General features: G+C 53.5%; 2 protein-coding genes across 2 annotated transcripts; both read left to right on the top strand.

The window, feature by feature from the left end:
* The first annotated feature begins 968 nt into the window (after positions 1-968).
* USP19 (ubiquitin specific peptidase 19) lies at positions 969-10,025 on the top strand. The gene is made up of 26 exons (XM_042782882.1): positions 969-1,218; positions 1,514-1,546; positions 1,700-1,828; positions 1,922-2,055; positions 2,130-2,432; positions 2,548-2,779; positions 2,904-3,060; positions 3,158-3,229; positions 3,345-3,460; positions 3,561-3,781; positions 3,864-4,059; positions 4,143-4,276; positions 4,384-4,542; positions 4,628-4,738; positions 5,182-5,292; positions 5,433-5,534; positions 6,452-6,592; positions 6,686-6,804; positions 7,040-7,177; positions 7,286-7,599; positions 7,714-7,824; positions 7,913-8,129; positions 8,212-8,364; positions 8,465-8,625; positions 8,707-8,885; positions 9,798-10,025. Exons 1-26 carry the CDS (start codon positions 1,095-1,097, stop codon positions 10,023-10,025), a joined length of 4,095 nt encoding a protein of 1,364 aa, XP_042638816.1. The 5' UTR covers positions 969-1,094.
* A 4,217-nt stretch (positions 10,026-14,242) lies between these two features.
* QARS1 (glutaminyl-tRNA synthetase 1) lies at positions 14,243-20,670 on the top strand. Its single transcript, XM_007955319.2, has 24 exons — positions 14,243-14,359; positions 14,501-14,648; positions 14,935-15,044; positions 15,197-15,272; positions 15,494-15,558; positions 16,114-16,167; positions 16,307-16,367; positions 16,679-16,750; positions 16,873-16,958; positions 17,131-17,217; positions 17,653-17,752; positions 17,856-17,934; positions 18,017-18,125; positions 18,224-18,354; positions 18,450-18,542; positions 18,657-18,794; positions 18,884-18,971; positions 19,061-19,204; positions 19,285-19,389; positions 19,561-19,653; positions 19,784-19,911; positions 20,004-20,070; positions 20,145-20,270; positions 20,620-20,670. Exons 1-24 carry the CDS (start codon positions 14,243-14,245, stop codon positions 20,668-20,670), a joined length of 2,328 nt encoding a protein of 775 aa, XP_007953510.1.
* Positions 20,671-20,987: the final 317 nt, after the last annotated feature.

Genomic DNA, 20,987 nt, shown 5'->3' with positions numbered 1-20,987 from the left:
CTTGGGGAGCACAGATTAGTCACTCTATCCTGCCACTGGCTCGGGCCCGATTTGCAGCTGACAGGTGTACTGGATCTGTGGTTTATCCCTAACCCGATATCAGTATCTGGTTTTGAGGAGCTTCATTTTGGGTGGAGAAATGGCTCAGAATCCACTGATTTGGCTGTGGAAAATTGGGTAGAAGGTCTCTGTGGCTCAAAACTGATGACTGAGGGGACCTGGGAGCAAGGGGATGATGCCTATTTCCAGTGTCATACTCCACTTCCTGCCTGGGGAGGAATACTGCTGAAGGGGCAGGGTGGCATCTGGATACCCTTTTCTGGCCTTTTTTTTGTTTGGGATAATGGCTGGGGAGAGGACTCTATCTTGGGATGGAGAAACAAAAACTAAACTGCACACAAGCAGGTTCTAGCAGGGTGGGAGCTGTCAGGAGGCAGGTGAGGGTGCTTTGGCCACAGGACCTTGGCTAGACAGTGGCAGCACCTGGGCTGGACCTGTTCTCAGCCACAGAGCCTGATCTCTGCTGCTTGACTGTCTCCTCCTTTTTTGCTTTCCTCCTCCACCTCCTACTTCTCAGGTGGTGACTAAGCAGCCAGTGAGAGTGAAGGAAAATTGAGCTGTCTGCCCAAAGCACCAGCCCTGTGGGCTGGAGCCATGGCTTCTCTCCAGATTGGTGGAGTAGCCTGATCCCAGGCCATAGCTGACCTGACCTGGCACCTTCTCAGCCAGGCTTCCAGCTTCGTGGGTCTATTATGGCAGATGTTGGGAGGCTTGATTAATAATACTTGCTGCTTTTTTCATTCTCCCTTAGGAATAGCTTGAGAGCGTCTATGACTACTTTAAGCGGCAGGGAGATACTGTTCTGTAGGGTTTGCAGTGTCCTAGGTTGCCGAGCCCTGGCTGCAGCCAAGGAACAAGTTGTTGGGCCTTGGCAGTGATCACTGGTCCCTTCTTGGTAGGCTGCGGTTCCTTGCTGGAGAATTTGGCCACAAAGATTTGCCAAGATAGCTGGGCCAGGAAGGAAGCGCTGCAACCCTGACCCAGACGCTGTTGCCGATCCCGGGGCACTCTGGCTGTCGACCAAGCGGCTCAAGATGTCTGGCGGGGCCAGTGCCACGGGCCCAAGGAGAGGGCCTTCAGGACTGGAGGAGGCCACTAGTAAGAAGAAGCAGAAGGATCGAGCAAACCAGGAGAGCAAAGATGGAGATCCTAGGAGAGGTACGAGTAGTATACCCAGGGTGCTCATGGCCTTCACCACCTCCTTGTTGGGTTTACAGAACTGGGGGTTGAGAGCTGTTGGGGAACAGTGTGTTCTTGAAAACTTTTTTGTCCTACTTTCTCTATATTAGTTTGATGCTGAGAGACAGATCCATGTCAGGCTGGGTAGAGCCTCAGCTTTGAGGCCTGGGTAATTGACTGAGGTCCTGAAGATGGTACCTAGTGGGGTGGTAGTGCCTTGGAGGCTGCCTCCCCATCATGGTCTCCTTTTTCTTTCCTTTGTTGTTGGGGTCAGTGTCCACTCCTCGGGAGGAGCAGACCAAAGAAGGTGAGTAATGAATGAGCTCAAAAGGGGCACTAGTGAAGGGGAGGGAACTCTGGAGATGTAACTCCCATATGGAACAATCCCATTAGGGGTAAGTCTCTTGTACTCTTTAGGAGCTCATGAAGACTCGTGATCTTTTTGCCACTTTCCCTGCAGAGTTGTTACTTGAGTGGAAGCAGAATGCAGATGAGGTAATTGTCAAGCTTCATGTGGGAACGGGTACCCTGCGGCTGGAGGAGGTGGATGCTGCGTTCACAGACACTGACTGTGTGGTGAGGCTGCCAGGTGCGTCCATCTGCCCTGAACTCATAGCCCAGAAATACATTTGAATACTCTCATATCCCCTGCTCCATTTCACTGCTTCAACTCTGTCCCTAGATGGTCGGCAGTGGGGTGGTGTCTTCTATGCTGAAATTGAAAGTTCTTGCACCAAAGTGCAGGCCCGAAAGGGCAGTCTCCTGCAGCTGGCACTGCCCAAAAAGGTGCCTCTGCTCACATGGCCCTCTCTCTTGGTGAGTTCTGGGGCATGTTAGGGTGGGGATGTTCAGAGCGAGTTGACAGGGCCTGACTGCTGTATCTTTGACAGAAGAAACCTCTAGGGACCCAGGAACTGGTGTCAGGGCTGCGGTGCCAGGAGAATGGGCAGGAGCTGTCTCCTGTTGCCCTGGAGCCAGGCCCTGAGCCCCGCCGGGCCAAGCAGGAGGCCCGGAACCAGAAGCGGGCCCAGGGCCGTGGCGAGGTAGGCGCAGGGGCAGGCCCCGGGACCCAGGCAGGGCCCAGCGCCAAGAGGGCTGTGCATCTCCGCAGAGGGCCTGAGGGGGAAGCGCCTAGGGATGGTCCTGGACCCCAGGGTGATGCCCCACCCTTCCTGCCTGAGCCTGCCACCCAGGTGAGGGCGTGATATCTGGCTGCGAGTTGGGAGTTTGGGGAAAGAGCCATGGACTGCTGTGGGGTCAACCTGCTGGATCCTGCACTAATCCTGCCCACAATCTCTCTGTGCGTAGGCTGGGGCTGAAGAACAGCTCCGAGTACCACCACTGAACACCTGCCTTTTGGGCTCAGAAGAGAGTCGAGCCCTTTTGGCAGGAGAGAAGGCAGTATCCCCCAGGAATGACCCAGTCTCCCCAGCAACAGCCCAGAACAGAGACAGTGGGAAAGGTGACCGCTCCAAGGAGGAGGTGGCAGTGGCAGTGGCAGTGGCAGTAGATGATGCTACAACCTTGGTGGATGGTAAAGGTGGGGCTAGGGGTGGGCAGGTGAAGCCCTAGGTTAGGTTGCAAGGTTGGTGGGCAGGTGGTGAATAGAGTAGCAATAGACTGGAACTTGTTCTGGATAGCACTGAGCCATGGTCCCAAAACAGACCCTGAGTCCATGGTGAGCCTGGCATTTGTCAAGAATGACTCATACGAGAAGGGACCAGACTCGGTTGTGGTGCATGTTTATGTGAAGGAGATCTGTAGGGATACCTCTCGAGTGCTTTTCCGTGAGCAAGACTTCACACTCATCTTCCAGACCAGGTGAGTAGGTGGTAGGAGATGGGACAGACAGTGAACCTTAGGTTGAATAGTATATCTCATGCCCTTCCTCCTGCCCTGCCCTGCTCTGCCTTTGCAGGGATGGAAACTTCCTGAGGCTACACTCAGGCTGTGGGCCCCACACCATCTTCCGCTGGCAGGTGAAGCTCAGGTGGGTGGTGCCTGGCCCCACCCCTGTACCTATTCTATCCTGGGTTCCAACTCCCTGGCCTGTCTAACCCAACATCTGCTCCACCTAAGTCCCTGAGTTTAGCTTTTTCCCGTAGGAACCTGATTGAGCCAGAGCAATGCACCTTCTGTTTCACGGCCTCTCGCATCGACATCTGCCTCCGTAAGCGGCAGAGTCAGCGCTGGGGGGGCCTGGAGGCCCCAGCTGCACGAGGTCTGCACACGAGCTCCTTTCATTGCCCATCCCTACATGACCAGGACCCTGCATCACCACATGCTGCTAACCACCAGCCCCCTAAATCCCCCTTTTTAAGGTGCAGTGGGTGGTGCAAAGGTTGCCATGCCGACAGGTCCAACCCCTCTGGATTCAGCCCCACCGGGCAGTGCACCCCACCCGCTGACAGGTCAGGAAGAAGCCCGGGCTCTGGAGAAGGAGAAACCCAAGGCTCGATCTGAGGACACGGGGCTGGATGGCATGGCAGCCCGTACCACAATGGAACATGTAACCCCAAAGCCAGAGCCACACCTGGCCTCGGTGAGAATCTTGGGTTGAGGAAGACTAAGGACAGAGACGGGAAGCCTCAAAGCTGCTCTCTCATGCCCCCTTGTCCCCACAGCCTAAGCCCACATGCATGGTGCCCCCAATGCCACACAGCCCTGTGAGTGGGGACAGTGTGGAGGAAGAGGAGGAAGAAGAGAAGAAGGTGTGTCTGCCAGGCTTTACTGGCCTTGTCAATCTAGGCAATACTTGCTTCATGAACAGTGTCATCCAGTCTCTGTCCAACACACGGGAGCTGCGAGATTTCTTCCATGGTGAGGGCAGGGCCTAGAGCCTTGGGGAGTAGGCAGAGGGGTGCCTTCCCCCACTCACACCTCTGCGTGGCTGCTCTTCCTAGATCGCTCTTTTGAATCCGAGATCAACTACAACAACCCACTGGGGACTGGTGGGCGGCTAGCCATCGGCTTTGCCGTGCTACTGCGGGCATTATGGAAGGGCACTCACCACGCTTTCCAGCCTTCCAAGTTGAAGGTGATCTCCAACTACTGTTCTTGGCTGGAGGAGGTGGGGAGGGACAACCAGTTGGGTACATGGTGGTACTGGGGCTGTATGCTCATACCTTGGCCCCCTACATCCAGGCCATTGTGGCGAGCAAGGCCAGCCAGTTCACGGGCTACGCGCAGCATGATGCCCAGGAGTTCATGGCTTTCCTGCTAGATGGGCTGCACGAGGACCTGAACCGCATCCAGAACAAACCCTACACGGAGACTGTGGACTCTGATGGGCGGCCTGATGAGGTCAGGGTAGGGGGCAGAGAGTGGGTATGACACAAGCATACCCCACCCCTCAGCTCTCCTAGGTCCTCACCACTGTCATCCTTAGGTGGTAGCTGAGGAAGCGTGGCAGCGGCACAAGATGAGGAACGATTCTTTCATTGTGGATCTATTTCAGGGCCAGTACAAGTCGAAGCTGGTGTGCCCTGTGTGTACTAAGGTGTGATGGGCTTCTTGGGGGAGAGGGACCTCTGGAAAGAGGCCTACTGGCCTGGGCTAACTAGCCTGGACTGATTGGGTTCAGCATCTTCAGATACTGGAGGGCAATGTATGGGCAAGGAAGCTGGCTGTGAAGCTTATGTGGGCTGAAGCGGTCGGGCAGGGTACGTAGATGAGGTAAAAGTGATGTTTAGGCTTAAAAGCAGGTGTAAGATGTGGTAGGGCTATGGGTAAGATTGGAAGGCCACATGGACTGTAGGTGAGGGGAGAATTGGTAAAGTGGCCAGGATGAACAGGGCCTCAAATGCCAGAAAGAGGGATTGTTCTTTCTCAGAGGGCGGTGGCCCATCCTGGTCCATCTAGTATTCTCAAGCCTGAGAGTTTGCTAGTTGACTGCCCCCACCCCTTCCTGTTCCACCCAGTGCCACCACTGTTCATCTACAGGTCTCCATCACATTTGACCCATTCCTCTACCTGCCGGTGCCATTGCCACAGAAGCAAAAGGTTCTCCCCATTTTCTATTTTGCCCGGGAGCCCCACAGCAAGCCCATCAAGGTGAGGAGTAAGCCCCCATCCTCTGGACTATCCCAGGGAACCTGCCCCTATCCTCTAACACACACACACACACATACACTCTCTCTCTCTCTCTCTCTCTCTCTCTCTCTCTCTCGCTGACTCTGCTCTTGTCACCACAGTTCCTGGTGAGTGTCAGCAAGGAGAACTCCAGTGCGAGTGAAGTGTTGGACTCCCTCTCTCAGAGTGTCCATGTAAAGCCTGAGAACCTGCGTCTGGCTGAGGTATGTCTGTCCAGCTCTTGCGTGTGTTCATAGTATGTAGGCAGGTGTACACAGTTTTTGGCATCTGTACGCGCACACACATGAGTGTTCATGGACTGCATAAAAATAGGCAGTGTGCTCTTGTTGAAACATGGTTGGAACCAGGCATTTGGGCTGTACAGCAGAGGTGTCTTCAGTTCTCAGTTGTCAGGGTTTATTCCCCTTTTCCATGGTGGTCTCCAGCCGCTTTACCCTTTTCATACAAAAAAACTTAAGTTTCAGGGCTGTTTCTCTACCCACTGTGGTCCTCCCTCCATCTTACTGGTCCTTGATATTCCAGATTCATGTACTGGCCCTTCCCAAAGGCTCCTAGCCTCTAGCCTAGGAGTGCTCTTTTTTTTCAGAAGTTAAGGATAGGGAAAACCAAAAAAAAAGCAAACTCAATGCCATCGAGTCGATTCTGATTCATAGCGACCCCTCCTTGGATTTTCAAGGTGGTATCTCTATGGAAGTAGATTGCCCGGTCTTCTGGGGGGTTTGAACTACCAGCCTTCTGGTTAGCAGTCAAATGCCTTAGGCATTACGCCACCAGAGCTCCCAAGGATAGGGAAGAGCTGCTCAGATGTGGCTCCTCCATGGTAGCTGTGTCGCAGTCCCGGTGGGGTTCTGCTAGTTGATAGCTTGATAGAGGCCCTCAGCCTAGAGAACTAAATGTGGTTGATACTTGCCTCAGGTCTGTCCTTCTTTGATATACCAGACTCTTTATTCCTTTGGGCACTGACGACGGTGGCAGCAGAAATGTGTCCCTCTTTTGGGTTACAAACCCCACCCCTATCCCATGGCCCTAGCATCAGGGCCAAGATGACTTGTTGTACTCTGGCGCGGGGCCAGGGAAAGGGCTTTTTTTCACATAGGACCTGTGTATTCTCTGTCCCTAGGTGATTAAGAATCGCTTCCACCGTGTGTTCCTGCCCTCCCACTCACTGGATACCGTGTCCCCATCTGACATGCTTCTCTGCTTTGAGCTGTTGTCCCCAGAGTTGGCTAAGGAGCGGGTGGTAGTGCTAGAGGTGCAACAAGTGAGTGGGGTCCAACCTGACAGTGGCAAGGCCCTGGTTGGGGGGGTACTCCCACCTGGCCTGGCCTTGCTAAGCCAGACAACCCACCCCTAGCGCCCCCAGGTACCCAGCATCCCCATCTCCAAGTGTGCAGCCTGCCAGCGGAAGCAGCAGTCAGAGGATGAGAAGCTGAAGCGCTGTACACGGTGCTACCGTGTGGGCTACTGTAACCAGTGAGAACCTCCATGTTCTTCCCCACCCCTCCCTCCACCATCCACTTGCCACCCTGCTCCTTCCCCACACAAAGGCATGCGTGTTTTAAACACTCACCTGCCACCCCCTTTACTAGGTCATGGGGGAGGCAGGGCAGGACTAGCATACCCAGTTCCTAAGGCCTGAGAATAGCTCCTTATGTAGAATCATAGCAGGTAGGACTAAAGACCTATCCTTAACTTCTCTTTCCTTCAGGCTGTGCCAGAAAACTCACTGGCCTGATCACAAAGGCCTCTGCCGTCCTGAGAACATCGGCTACCCCTTCCTGGTCAGTGTACCAGCTTCACGCCTCACTTATGCACGTCTTGCTCAGCTGCTGGAGGGCTATGCTCGGTAAGGGCCCAGTGGCCAGACTAGGGTGGAATGGATGGGGAGCAGAGGTGTCTAAATGTGCCAGGTTGGCTGGTCTGGAGTCTTACTTGCTTTGTTACCTATTATCAGGTACTCAGTAAGCGTATTCCAGCCACCCTTCCAGCCTGGCCGCATGGCTCTGGAGTCTCAGGGCCCTGGCTGCACCTCACTGCTCTCCACTAGCCCCTTGGAGGCTGAGGACACTGAGAGGGACCTTATCCAACCTCCTGAGCTCCAGCTGGTGACCCCAGTCACTGAGGGGGACACAGGGGTCCCCCGGGCATGGTCAGCCTCTGATAGGGGACCCATGCCCAGCACCAGTGGAGCGTCTTCAGAGATGCTGGCCAGTGGACCCATTGAGGTTGGCTCTGTGCCTGCTGGCGAGAGAGTTTCCAGGCCTGAAGGTAAGAGTCCACTGAAAGACTCTGGGAGTTGGATTACGGCATATAGGAAGGTTGAGGGAAGGTTGTTTAGGCCATGCTTGGCAGGAGAGCTCTGATTACCATGTTCTCTTCCAGCTGCTATTCCTGGGTACCAACATCCAAGCGAAGCCATGAGTGCCCACACACCCCAGTTCTTTATCTATAAAATTGACGCATCTAACCGAGAGCAGCGGCTAGAGGACAAAGGTGTCTGTGGCTGTGGGTCAGAGCCATGGGATGGGTTGGGCTGGCTGCTTCTCACAGCTGTATGACCTCTCCTCTCTCCCATCTTCAGGAGAGGTCCCACTGGAGCTAGGTGATGACTGCAGCCTGGCTCTGGTCTGGCGGAACAATGAGCGCCTGCAGGAGTTTGTGTTGGTAGCCTCCAAGGAGTTGGAATGTGCTGAGGACCCAGGCTCTGCTGGCGAGGCTGCCCGTGCTGGCCACTTCACCTTGGACCAGTGCTTGAACCTCTTCACACGGCCTGAGGTGCTTGCACCTGAGGAGGCCTGGTGAGAACAGGGCAGCAGGCAGGTAGTGTGGCAGGGTAGAATGGAGATCTGCTGGTTCTGACTCCACCCCTACCCCTATCAGGTATTGCCCACAGTGCAAACAGCACCGCGAGGCCTCCAAGCAGCTGCTGCTGTGGCGCCTGCCAAATGTGCTCATCGTGCAGCTGAAGCGCTTCTCCTTCCGCAGTTTCATTTGGCGTGACAAGATCAACGACTTGGTGGAGTTCCCTGTTCGGTGAGCAGTGGACCCTGGTGACTATGGATGAGGCATGGGACTGGGGTGGGAATGCTGAGCCCCTGCTGATCCTCTCACCTTTTCCTGGCTGGGACTCCAGGAACCTGGACCTGAGCAAGTTCTGTATTGGCCAGAAGGAGGAGCAGCTGCCCAGCTATGACCTGTATGCTGTCATTAACCACTACGGAGGCATGATTGGTGGCCACTACACTGCTTGTGCCCGTCTGCCCAATGACCGAAGCAGCCAGCGCAGCGACGTGGGTGAGAGCACTCACAGCCATCAGGATAGGTGGTAGGGTTGGCAGTTCAGGCTATGTTCACACTCTTTCCACTCCACTATAGGCTGGCGCTTGTTTGATGACAGCACAGTGACGACAGTGGATGAAAGCCAGGTTGTGACGCGTTATGCCTATGTACTCTTCTATCGCCGGCGGAACTCTCCTGTGGAGAGGCCCCACCGGGCAGGCCACTCTGAGCACCACCCAGACCTAGGCCCTACAGCTGAGGCTGCTGCTAGCCAGGTGAGGCATGGGGGAGGCTTCTCAGGGCAGTGAAGCCAGACTTACAGATTTGGCAAAGAGAGGAGGGTGCAGATTCCTCTTCTGCAGGCACAGGCCCCTGGAGTTTTGGTGCTTGGTAGAATCGCAGACACAGTTCCCTTACATCAAAGCCTTAGCCAGAAGCATCCCATGCCCTAGGATGCTCACAAAGGTACGTGTACACCAACATGCTGCAACTAGTGTGCACGTAGGCACTCACTTGCACATAGGCATAGGCTAATCAACTGCTCCATACCTCACTGGGCATAGTGCCATGAACAGACTATACCTGATGCTCTTCTAGCTCTCCTCTACATGCTTCCCATTAACCAGCTCCCAGACCTTCCTTTGTTATCATCCGTGTGTTCTGGTGGGCACTTAGGACAGGGCCTGTCTGGGTTGGCCACAGCCCTTGGTGGCAGTCCCATTGTCTGAGGTGAGCCTCTGTCCCCACTGAGCCTTTGAGGTCTTCTGTCTCTGTTGTTGAGATGGGGTATCATAGGCCCAATTGGTGGTGTACAGCCACATCTCCTTTCTGAACTAGTATCCTCCTTGCTGCTCCCATTCTTCCCTTGAACCCTCTCTAATCTAGGTTCAGAGAATTCCCAGTAGAAGGTAATGGTAAGGATCTGAACATGGGTGGGAAGGAGCCAGGAGGTTGCCCTGGGATTGGCAACTCTGTCCTCTGTGAGCCAGACCTATAGAACTTAGTGGTGGTGGTGATGGTGCTGTAACAGATCCTTCAGTGGCATCATGTGCAGAAGAGACAGTGGTGATGGCAGCACTCTATTAGCTCATCATGAGTACCTTTGTGGTGGGTTGGGCACCAGCGGTCACAGGGACACTGGGTCCCCTCACCCCCTGGGTGCTGATGACCGTTTCCACACACTGTAGGCTTCCCGGATTTGGCAGGAGCTGGAGGCCGAGGAGGAACCGGTGCTTGAGGGGCCTGGGCCCCTGGGTCCCTGGGGACCCCAAGACTGGGTGGGCCCTCCGCCACGTGGCTCCACCACACCAGATGAGGGCTGCCTCCGGTACTTTGTCCTGGGCACCGTGGCAGCTTTGGTGGCCCTCGTGCTCAACGTGTTCTATCCTCTGGTGTCCCAGAGTCGCTGGAGATGAGCTCGCCTGCAGGCAGCTGCTGTGAGCTGGCCCACCTGCCAGGCCATGCTGCCTCTGTGGTGGAGACTGACTCTGGGCTTTGGGCCTCAATGTGTGCATCTGGGGAGAGAGGGTGGGTACTATAGCCCCAGCAGGGGCAAAGTGTCCCAGGGCAGCTATCCGTCCAGCTGTATAACCTCGTCCTACTGCTCTGACTCGGCCTGGGGCTTGGCCCTGCCCAAGCTGCTTCCTGTACTTAAAGTGTTAATAAAGCGAGACTGTTCAGGCCCAATCTCGTCTCTCTGTCTCAATGCCGCTGCTGTCTGCGCCTGCCTTGGGCCCCTCCCTTGGGTGCCGGGGCTCTGAGCCAGCACCCCCGGGATGCCAGGCGGCATGCTGGGCAGCCCCCAACCCTTGTCCTCATATTCTGTTGCAGGGACTAGGCCCTGGCCAGGCCCCCGAGGCGGCCCCCCCACGGACAGCCCCTGAGCGCTTCGCCCCCCCTGTGGACCGCCCAGCCCCCACCTACAGCAACATGGAGGAGGTCGATTAGCAGGTCCCTGGCTGGTGGGGGGATTGGGTTTGGGGAATCCCCAACAGAGAGCCAGCTCATTGCCCCTCTCCTTCTCTAACCCAGAGGACACTGGCTCCATCAGTGGGGAGTTGGGTGTGATTTGGGGATGGAGATGCCTCAAGTGGGATCCTTTTGTCAGCTTGGCCCCCTGAACAGTGGGCTTTGACTTTTCCAGCCACCTCCAGTGCTGCGTGATTTGATTCTCAGTTGTACCTTCAATTCTTTCTGATTCGCATTATAAACATTAATTTTATTCTAAAAATTGTATTTTTTTTTTTTTTTTGCATTTTAGAAGTGATTGCTGCTGTTTAAATATATTTTAAAAATAAATAATGATAAGCAGACTTAGTGAATGTGATGCACCAGGTGCTACGTCCACCTCCCCTCCCCATGATGGGGTGTGTGTGTGTGTGTGTGTGTGTGTTTCCTTGAAAGTACTCTGGTCTGAGAAGAGATGGTGAGCCTGGAAGGATGAGGGTTATTAACCTCCCAGTGCCATCAGCTCTGTGGCTTACTGCTGTCCTTTGGTCCCCACTGGCCCTGAGTCCCACATGGAGGTAGTTTTGGTTGACATCATTGTCAAGATATCATGCCTAAAGGATGGTGGAGTAACCAGTAAGGCTCTAGAAAAGGTAGATGATCACAGGCAGTGGAACAGCCTAGGGCTGACAGCCAGAAAGTTCAGGGAGGATTGCTTTTTGGAACCCATAGCCCATGTTGGAGCATACAATCTGCAAAGGTGACCAGGTGGCATCCTGGCTCCAGTTTGTATTCTGTAAGAATAGCATTCTATGAGAAAAGCTGACTCCTTAATCTTCAGGCTCAGGTTGGTGGAGCATAGCTAAGATTTGGGCTCTAATCTCAGGGAATCCTCTTTCTCTCTTCCTGCTCTCAGATCTTCCTTTGCTGTAGTTTGAGAACAGCTGGATCTCTCAGGAAGAATAGAGCAGGAAGAAAACATTATGCAATGAGGCAGGTGACCCTTCTCTGAAAGGAGGACAGACAAGAGGACCACAACTAATCTTGGCTGACTTTCTGTGGGAAAGAGAGTGGGGGGGCCCTGTGAGGCCTTCTCTTAAGAGTCCCTTAGACTTTTCAGTTCCTGGCAGTGGCCCCAAGGTAATTACCCACAGTTGATCCACAGTGCTGACTACCAGCACCTGTACTCACTATTGTTTGGCACTGTTGTGACACACAGGCCGGGCTTTTGGACAGTGTCTTTTCACATGCTGCGTTTGGGTACTAGGGAGCTCTGGTAGCATAGTGCCTAAGGCATTTGACTGCTAACCTGAAGGCTGGCAGTTCAAATGGGGCAATCTACTTCCATAGTGATACTGCCTCGGAAACCCAAGGAGGGGTCGCTATGAGTTGGGTCTGACTCGACGGCACATAACAACAACAGCAACAGCCACTGCCTGACTTCTCTCCTTGGTCACTTTTCATTTCCCTATAAGCATTGACTTGGGTTCATGAAGGCAGACTGGCTTCCAGACTGGGCTCACAACCTCATAGTCCTTCTCTGTTCTTGGATTGGTCACAGGCTCCACAGGACTGACTAGCTACTCACTGATCCCTACCACTGCTATTTGTGACATTCTTTGTGGTGCTGGTGGGGCTACTTTACTATTCAGTGGCATGGAGCCACAGGTGAGGCACTATGAGGAACCTGGGAAGGGGGTGCAGGACTCATTGATGGTGATGGTGCTGCAGCAGACCCTTCGGTGACATCATGCGCAGAGGAGACAATGGCAATGATGGCACTCTGTGTGACTATGCTCATCATGGGCACCTTTGTGGTGGGCTGGGTACCTGCAGTGTGGCCAGTATGCTGCTTCTTGGCTGCGAACTCAGCACAGGGTTGGTGTGGCTGTGGCTCTACATCCTGGTGCATCTGTGGTACCACCGCACTGTATCCCCTGCTCTATCCCTGCACCTGGCCTCCTATGGGCAGTGCACTATAGAGCTGAGTTGGGCATCAATCTGGGGCTGTGGGAAAATGGGAAGCTCCACGTAAGACTGCATCAGGACATTGCTGAGGTGTATGACCCTGTGAAGAACCTGGCATATGGCCATCATGTGGAACCGACACATACATAGCCCAATACATAGAGCTTGATCATTAGCCACATAGCAAGATACAGAATGTGTACAGTCCGCAGTAATGATCCTGGCCAGTCCTTGAAGGTCCGGGAGTATAAGCCACATCAAGGCCTCTAAGAGCCTAAGTTCCAATCCCAGATTTGGGGAACCCTTTGCCATACCACCAGCAGCAGCAACAATTCCTCCCTGCTAAAAAAGTCTGTAGGTTCTAATTTAACCTGAAGATTCCTAGCAGGTCTCAGAGTCCAATGATTGATTTGTGGGAAACTCTCAAGGACAATAGCTATAATCTTCACAATTCCTTTTCCTCTGTCCAAACTTGTTGGCTGCTCACCGAAAGGTTGGTGATCTGAACCCATCTAGGAGCTCTGGTAGCATAGTGCCTAAGGCACTTGACTGCTAACCAGAAGGCTGGCGGTTCAAACCCACCAGCCACTCCTCGGAAGGAAGGTTGGGCAATCCTACTTCTGTAGTAATACTGCCTCGGAAACCCAAGGAGGGGTCGCTATGAGTTGGGGCCGATTCCATGGCAAATAACAACAACAACAAGAAGCTGCTCTGCTAGTGTAGTGCCTAAGGCACTTGACTGCTAACCAGAAGGCTGGTGGTTCAAACTTACCAGCCACTCCTCAAAAGGAAGGTTGGGCAATCTACTTCCGTAGTGATACTGCCTGGCAAACCCAAGGAGGGGTCGCTATGAGTCGGGTCTGACTAAAAGGCACATAACAGCAACATAGCTGCTCTGCAGGATAAAAGACCTGACAATCTGCTCCAGTAAAGATGATAGCCTCGGAAACCCAACTTCATAAAATACCATTTCAAAGGTTTGCAGATGAATTTCAAGGTCTAATTTGCTTGTGGTTTCTGTAACATTTGCCAGCTTTGGTAAAAGGGTGAAGTCAAAAGGCCAGGAGATTTTAAACCGAATTATCATCACAGAACCTCTGCAAGGTCAGTGCCTGCTGAAACTCCTCTGGCCGGGTGTGGTGGCAGGGGTGGTGCCAGGGCCGGCGCCAGAAAAGTGCCAGCCAGACTTATGCGGCGCCTCGTTTCGCCTTTCTGCACATTCTCTGAGCTGGAGTCTAGACCAAGAATTTCCCGGGCTTTATTTTGCTCTACTGTTTCTATGACAACCCCAAAGCTTGACGTCAAAAACGTGATCTGGACCCACTGTCACTTTTGCTAGCGAGAACGGTATCGATATGGAGTTCCCAGGGCTGTAGGAAAAAATCGACGCGCAGCGCGTCTGCCTTCTGCTCGGTGCTGAACACCTTCCCTCTAGTTCCGCGGCAAATCTTCTCTTGTGTCCTGCTTTACCCTGCTGTCCCGACTACGACATTAGGTGGCTCAGGCCGCGGAGGCGGAAGTGCAGGGCCCGGAAGAACACGTTTATTCGCCTTCCGTCCCTTTAATGGCGACGAAGACCCAGAAGTGCCCCGCCCACTCCCGCCAGAAAGGACACCATTGGTTCTCCCCAACACCTTCGCTCTCTTATTGGTCACTGGTTCAATGCCAATGCACAGGTTGGCCTTAAAGTTTTCTTTTGGTTTCCGGTGTCTCAGCGATGGCGACCATGGACTCTCTGTCACTGTTCACTGGTCTCGGGCTTAGCGAACAGAAAGCCCACGAAACGCTCAAGAACTCGTCTCTAAGCGCGCAGCTGCGTGAGGCGGCGACTCAGGTGCGTACCCTTCTGCCCTGGCTGGGGCTGTCGATTGCTGCAATGCAGCGCCAATTTGTTTCCTGGTTTTGGTTTCTCCCTTTCTGTCGCTCTCGCCTCTCACTGGGCATAGGGCTTCTCTCCTGATCCCTCTGATCACAGGCGCAGCAGACTCTGGGCTGCACCATCGACAAGGCTACCGGTACCTTGCTATATGGCTTGGCCTCCCGACTCAGGGATTCCCGGCGTCTCCCTTTTCTAGTGGGCTACATAGCCAGTAAGAAGATCCACACCGAGCCCCAGCTGAGCGGTGAGACCCCAGCCTGCACCACCTCGAACCCCTCCTATCAGCCAAGATGCCCTATCTGCCCCTTCTGCCAACTCCCCCATGACATTCTAGATCCTAGTTCTGCACTCCTCTTCTAAAGCAGGGTCTTGGCATTGATGGGGCAAGGGTAAGACTCTGGTAAGACCCAGAGAGGAACTATCTAGGTCTGAGTGGGGAGCCTCAGGCAAGGGCTTACCCTTGCAGGAGATCAAACTATGTCCATTCTTGGAGCTAAGAGCCCACAAACTCTTTGGCCCTTTTTTCTCAGCTGCCCTTGAGTATGTGAAGAGTCACCCTCTGGACCCCATCGACATTTTGGACTTTGAACGAGAATGTGGTGTGGACGTTGTGGTGACCCCAGAACAGATTGAGGAGGCAGTGAGTCTTTCCCCAGAAGTTGCCTCCCCAGGACTGGTCTTGGGAATGAATGGCTGAGCTGCTCCACTTTGGAAGACCCAGAGTGAGGGTGTGGGCTCTCAGAGTGTCTCTGAAGGATTCTTTTTTAAACCATATGGTTTGGCCTTTTGCAGGTGGAGGCTGTCATAAATCGGCACCAGCCTCAGCTCCTACTGGAACGTTACCATTTCAACATGGGGCTGCTCATGGGTAAGCAGAGCCTGAGGTTGGGGCTGTTGGCTGTCTTGCCTAGGTCATGATTTCTCTAATGGGCAAGAGTGAGAGGAGGTGCGCGAGGGGCAAGAGCATCCAAAAATTGTTCCGACTGGGCCAGGCTTTGGCTCCTGTGGCCAACCAGGATCTTTCTTTGGGGGGTGGATTTTGGGGAAGAAGTACACTCCTTTGGCTTCATGTAGCTCCTGTGCTTGTAGGAGAGGCTCGGGCTGTTCTCAAGTGGGCTGATGGCAAAATGATCAAGCATGAAGTGGACATGCAGGTGAGGCCCTCCCTGAGGTGAAAGCTGGCAAAGACCTTCGCATGGACAGGGCCTAGTCCACTGAAGGGTGAAAGAGAAGAGGAGACCCTGTCGCCATTCTGGCAGTGGAGTGTAGAGCTTGGTGTGGAGGGGGAAGCACCTGAGTAAGCAGTGAGACTTGGTCCTCTGTGCTATGCTGTGTCTAACTTAGGGTGAAGCACTTACTCTAAACTTTAGATTCAGTCTTCTATAAATAGGGATGATGTGGCCTTCACCTCAGGCTGCTGGCATAGAATCACAAGAAGGTGACGGCTGAGGTATATTACTTGTGTTGATGCTAGCCACACTGTAAATGGCCGTCTTGTTACCTAGGTCTAATGTAGGTTCTCAGGAAAGAGAAAGAGCATTTGAGGCCAGCCGAACCGTGTTATAAGCTGAGGTAGAATGGGCTAAGCAGGTTCTCAAAGTGGGGGCTTATACATAGGCAAGGAAATCTTTTGGTGGGTAAGCAGGTCAGTCATGAGCTACTTGAAAGAGAATACTCGTACTCCAGGCCTGACTTTGATCTCTACTCAGGTCCTCCACCTTCTGGGTCCTAAGATGGAGTCTGATCTGGACAAGAAATCCAAGGTGGGACTGGTTGTGGCCCTGGGTCCTTGGATGTGATGGAGGAGGGTGAGATTTCAGCCTGGGGAAGGGAATGTGTAACCCTAGTGATCACAAGACCCTGCCCAGGAGAGACCTTGATTCAGCTCTGGGCTTCCTTTAGGTAGTAAAGACTCGGCCAGAAGAAACAGACCGGAGGAAAGCAAAGGATGTGGTAGAGAATGGTAAGCTCGAGGCACCTATCACATTCAACAACCTGACTTTTGGGCCTTGCCCAGGCTTCTTGGCTTGTTTAGCACCTACCTGCCTTCTCCCTCAAGGCTGGGATTCCTAGTGTTTCTTGTATTCCTTTTGCCAAAAGAGAAGCCTGAAGAGGCCATAAGAGTCTAGCTCTATATCTTTTGTCTCTGGGGTTAGAGAAGGAGGAACCTGGTCAGTTTTGGTTGCAGAATACGGGTGGTACTGAAAGGCACCTCCCTTAGAGGGATATGGTAGCTGTATCTGGAAGACAAGTTTTCTTTGGTCTCATCTGCAGGTGCGGCAGCTGGCCAGGCTCTGTCCCTGATGGAGCAGCTCCGAGGAGAGGCACTCAAGTTCCACAGGCCTGGTGAGTGTGTGGGTTGAAACACTGAGGAGAACTGGGCCCTGGTAGATAGCTCCTGCAGCCAGCACCCTGCGAGCAGGGATGTTGGGCTGCAGCCTGATTGTACCTTGTTTTGGTCCTGACAGGTGAAAACTACAAGACTCCAGGCTATCTGACCACCCCACACACCATGGATCTGCTGAAGCAGCACCTGGAAATCACTGGAGGCCAGGTATGTGTGAGAATGGCCTGGCGATTTAGTGCCATCAGCACTGAGTACCTGGGTTGCCTCCATAGTGCCCCATGCCACTTTCCACCATGACCTCCCAGGGAAGGGGCATTTGCTTGTTTTAAGGTAGTCTGAGCTGTAGCTTCGTTACAGTACTCTCATCTCTTTATCTTAGGTGCGTACCCGGTTCCCGCCAGAGCCGAATGGAATCCTACACATCGGACATGCCAAAGCCATCAATTTCAACTTTGGCTATGCCAAGGTGAGCATGCATCTGGGGACCTGGCATGCAAGATGACCACATACTGGTCCCTTGACTGTATAGCACAGAGGTATCCCTATCTTCCCTGCTGCTCTTGATAACATGGCCAGAGTGGGCAGAGGCCATGGAGGAGGAACCACGTGTGTGACAGATGCCTGGGAATCCATTGTGTTCCTTGGGAAAAAGATCTGAGGTGAGGCAGTGAGTTGACCTTTGGGTGAATCCCCATTGCAGTCCCTTGACTTCAGAGAGGTTATGCACTGTGTCCCAAGTTGGTGTAAGAAATGGCTTTTCTGGGGTGTTTAGATGCTGGAGGATGAGAGAAGCTCTTGAAGGCATTTTCATTCTGACCTTGATGAACTCTGAAAAGGTCCCTGAGAGAGCTAGACTGGAGGCCAATGATGTAAGTGCTCACAAATACTGTGATTTCTCTAGGCCAATGATGGAATTTGTTTTCTGCGCTATGATGATACCAACCCTGAGAAGGAGGAAGCAAAGTTCTTCACTGCTATCTATGACATGGTGGCCTGGCTGGGTACGGACTTGACAGGGATGGGACTAATGGACCTATTCTTGGGCCATGGCCAGCCATTGGGTATCCCTGGTGGCTACTCATACTGCATTTCATTCTGCCCCAGGTTATACACCTTACAAGGTGACGTATGCCTCCGACTACTTTGACCAGCTATATACCTGGGCCGTGGAACTTATCCGCAGGTAAGATCAGGGCCTTATTATGGAGCCAAGGCAGACTGACCAGGCCATGGCCAGGCTGGAAGCTCATATCCCTTCACCACAGGGGCCAGGCTTATGTGTGCCACCAGCGAGGAGAGGAACTCAAAGGCCACAACCCGCTGCCCTCACCCTGGAGGGACCGTCCTGTGGAGGAGTCATTGCTACTATTTGAGGTGGGGTCCTGGAAGGGCAGCTGGGTCTAGGTGGGCCAGGATGCTGAATATGGGGTGCTTCTGTGCTTAGAGGCAGCCTGAGCACTTGCTACCTGCAGGCAATGCGCAAGGGCAAGTTTGCAGAGGGTGAGGCCACACTGCGGATGAAGCTGGAAATGGAAGATGGCAAAATGGATCCTGTGGCCTATCGAATCAAGTATACACCACATCACCGCACAGGGGATGCCTGGTGGGTATGGGCATGGGGTGGGGTGGCTGGATTGTACAGTGGGGCGATGGGCCATGTGAAGTTCCATGGTTTGGCCCAATGCCTGTGCCCTACAGGTGCATCTACCCCACCTATGACTACACGCACTGCCTCTGTGACTCCATCGAGCATATCACTCACTCACTTTGCACCAAAGAATTCCAGGCCCGGTGAGGGAGCTGGTCTGTGGGGTTGGGTGGGGCTGGTGGGATTTCTGCAGCTCTTCCTGGGGTCTGTGTCTAGTCCCAGTGGTGTCCTGTGCTGACCATATCCTCCCACCCCAGACGCTCTTCCTACTTCTGGCTGTGCAACGCACTGGATGTCTATTGCCCTGTGCAGTGGGAGTACGGCCGCCTCAACCTACACTATGCTGTTGTGTCTAAGAGGAAGATCCTTCAGCTTGTGGCAGCTGGTGCTGTGCGGTAGGTGTGGCTATTTGACCTATCAAAGGCTGTTGGTACTGGTGGCATGTGCTGCTGAAGGCCTTCTCACCTTTCCTTCTCACTCTCAGGGACTGGGATGACCCACGGCTCTTCACACTGACAGCCCTGCGGCGGCGAGGCTTCCCACCTGAAGCCATCAACAATTTTTGTGCCCGGGTACAACGTAATGGGCTGGGATGGCAGATGGGGGTTGAGCGTGGGGTCTTGTGGTTGTGGCTGTGACTAATGCTGACCTTTCCTATCAGGTGGGGGTGACAGTGGCACAGACTACAATGGAACCACATCTTTTAGAAGCCTGTGTGCGTGATGTGCTGAATGACACAGCCCCACGGGCCATGGCTGTGTTGGAGCCACTACGGGTCATCATCACCAATTTTCCTGCGGCCATGGTGGGCCTGCCTTTGTGTGTGTGTGTGTGGTGGGGGTTCACCAGTGCCTGGTGTGACTCAAGACATGTCTTTTGCCATAGTCTTTGGACATCCAGGTGCCTAACTTCCCAGCTGATGAGAGCAAGGGCTTCCACCAGGTTCCTTTTGCACCTGTCGTCTTCATTGAGCAGACAGACTACAAGGAGGTGAATGCTTGCTACTGAGCCTGGTCCTGGACTCCTTTCATTTCCTCATCCCCTCTGTCAGCCCATCTACTTCCTACTTCAGATAAACCAACCCCTTCCAGACATGGGGGCCAGGGAGGAACCTGTTCTACTCTTAAAGCCTCTTACATCTACTATACTTCCTACCTTCAGGAGCCAGAACCAGGCTATAAGCGCCTGGCGTGGGGCCAACCTGTGGGTTTGAGGCACACTGGCTATGTCATTGAGCTGCAGCATGTTGTCAAGGTGAGAGCCAGATGCAGCCTTCTTACTGGAGTGCCTGCTGGGGCTGGGATCTGGGTGCAGCCTGCAGTCCTGATAGTGGTCCCCAGGTTGAACTGCAGCTGTCTGTCCTCCCTCTTTCCCCCGCTTTCAGGGCCCCAGTGGCTGTGTGGAGAGCTTGGAGGTGATCTGCAGACGGGCAGATGCTGGAGAGAAGCCTAAGGCTTTTATTCACTGGGTTTCCCAGCCACTGACATGTGAGATTCGCCTCTATGAGCGACTGTGAGTGAACATAGCTGGGTAAAGGCAGGTACAAGATGGGTATTGCCTGCTGTGTCTACCCAGCTGGGGTCTGACCTCTTCTCTGGCTGCAGATTCCAGCATAAGAACCCTGAGGATCCTGATGTGGTGCCTGGTGGATTCTTAAGTGACCTGAACCCGGTAGGCTCCTAGGATGTGGGGTGAAGGTGGTAGGCCTCCCAGGCTAGATGACCATCTGAGTTCCTTGTCCACAGACATCGCTACAAGTGGTGGATGCGGCGTTAGTGGACTGTTCTGTGGCCCTGGCAAAGCCCTTTGACAAATTCCAATTTGAGCGACTTGGGTACTTCTCTGTGGATCCAGATAGCCATCAAGGACAGGTACGTGATTTCATCTGCTTCCCACTTTAAGCAAGAGTGGCTGTGATGGCTGCATTGTGCTCAGTTAATCTTCCCCACCTGAGGGGGGTTTATCAGTTCATTTTGAGAAACAGACTCAAAATTATGTATGTCCTGCCTTTCTTATTCCTCAGGGAGGGGCAAGCCCAGGGGTGGTGATGATCTTTGTGAGCTCCAGGGCCATTTCATTCCTTACTCAAAGTGACAAAGCCACTGAGAGCCCAGTTCTAAGCTTGTTTGGGATGGGGTATGGAATGTGTCTGTGGTAAGATCCACCTAGACCTCTGGCCTGATTCTGAGTTGATAGTCCTTCTTCCCCCTTGCCCTCCAGCTTGTCTTCAACCGGACTGTCACACTGAAGGAGGATCCAGGGAAGGTGTGAGTGGGAGGTCCAGTGGACCTGGACCTACCTTATCTTCCTGAGGCCTGACAGTACCCTCACTACCCCAGAGTCCATGTCAATAAAGAACGGCTAAATCCTCTGGAATATGTGTGTTACCTTTCTCCCCTGTCAGCATGTAAGGGCCCTGGAGACATGCTGGGTTGGGTGGACTGGGTATATCTGTTGTCTCTGAGAATGGGCTTCCCCAGAAGGGAGCAGCACTGACAATTTTGAAACCACTGGCACACTTCTTGGTGTTCAAGAGCAGATTCATTATCTAGGCCTGATTCATTATCCTCTACACCTTATCTCTGTGC

Source organism: Orycteropus afer, unplaced genomic scaffold (genome assembly GCF_000298275.1).
Source record: "Orycteropus afer afer isolate SDZICR_OR568_19922 unplaced genomic scaffold, OryAfe1.0 scaffold00498, whole genome shotgun sequence".
Taxonomy (NCBI): domain Eukaryota; kingdom Metazoa; phylum Chordata; class Mammalia; order Tubulidentata; family Orycteropodidae; genus Orycteropus; species Orycteropus afer.
The sequence above is the reverse complement of the archived record's forward strand: the minus strand, read 5'-3'. Positions and strand labels throughout refer to the sequence as shown.

What these genes read in the sequence shown, in the direction of transcription:
- USP19 (XM_042782882.1), top strand. Translation starts at nt 1,095, where the DNA reads ATGTCTGGCGGGGCCAGTGCCACGGGCCCAAGGAGAGGGCCTTCAGGA. An exon ending in CTGTGTGGTGAGGCTGCCAG is followed by an intron (nt 1,829 to 1,921) that starts GTGCGTCCATCT and finishes CTCTGTCCCTAG; the next exon opens with ATGGTCGGCAGTGGGGTGGT. An exon ending in CTGCTGGAGGGCTATGCTCG is followed by an intron (nt 7,178 to 7,285) that starts GTAAGGGCCCAG and finishes ACCTATTATCAG; the next exon opens with GTACTCAGTAAGCGTATTCC.
- QARS1 (XM_007955319.2), top strand. Translation starts at nt 14,243, where the DNA reads ATGGCGACCATGGACTCTCTGTCACTGTTCACTGGTCTCGGGCTTAGC. An exon ending in TCAACTTTGGCTATGCCAAG is followed by an intron (nt 17,218 to 17,652) that starts GTGAGCATGCAT and finishes TGATTTCTCTAG; the next exon opens with GCCAATGATGGAATTTGTTT. An exon ending in CAGATAGCCATCAAGGACAG is followed by an intron (nt 20,271 to 20,619) that starts GTACGTGATTTC and finishes CTTGCCCTCCAG; the next exon opens with CTTGTCTTCAACCGGACTGT.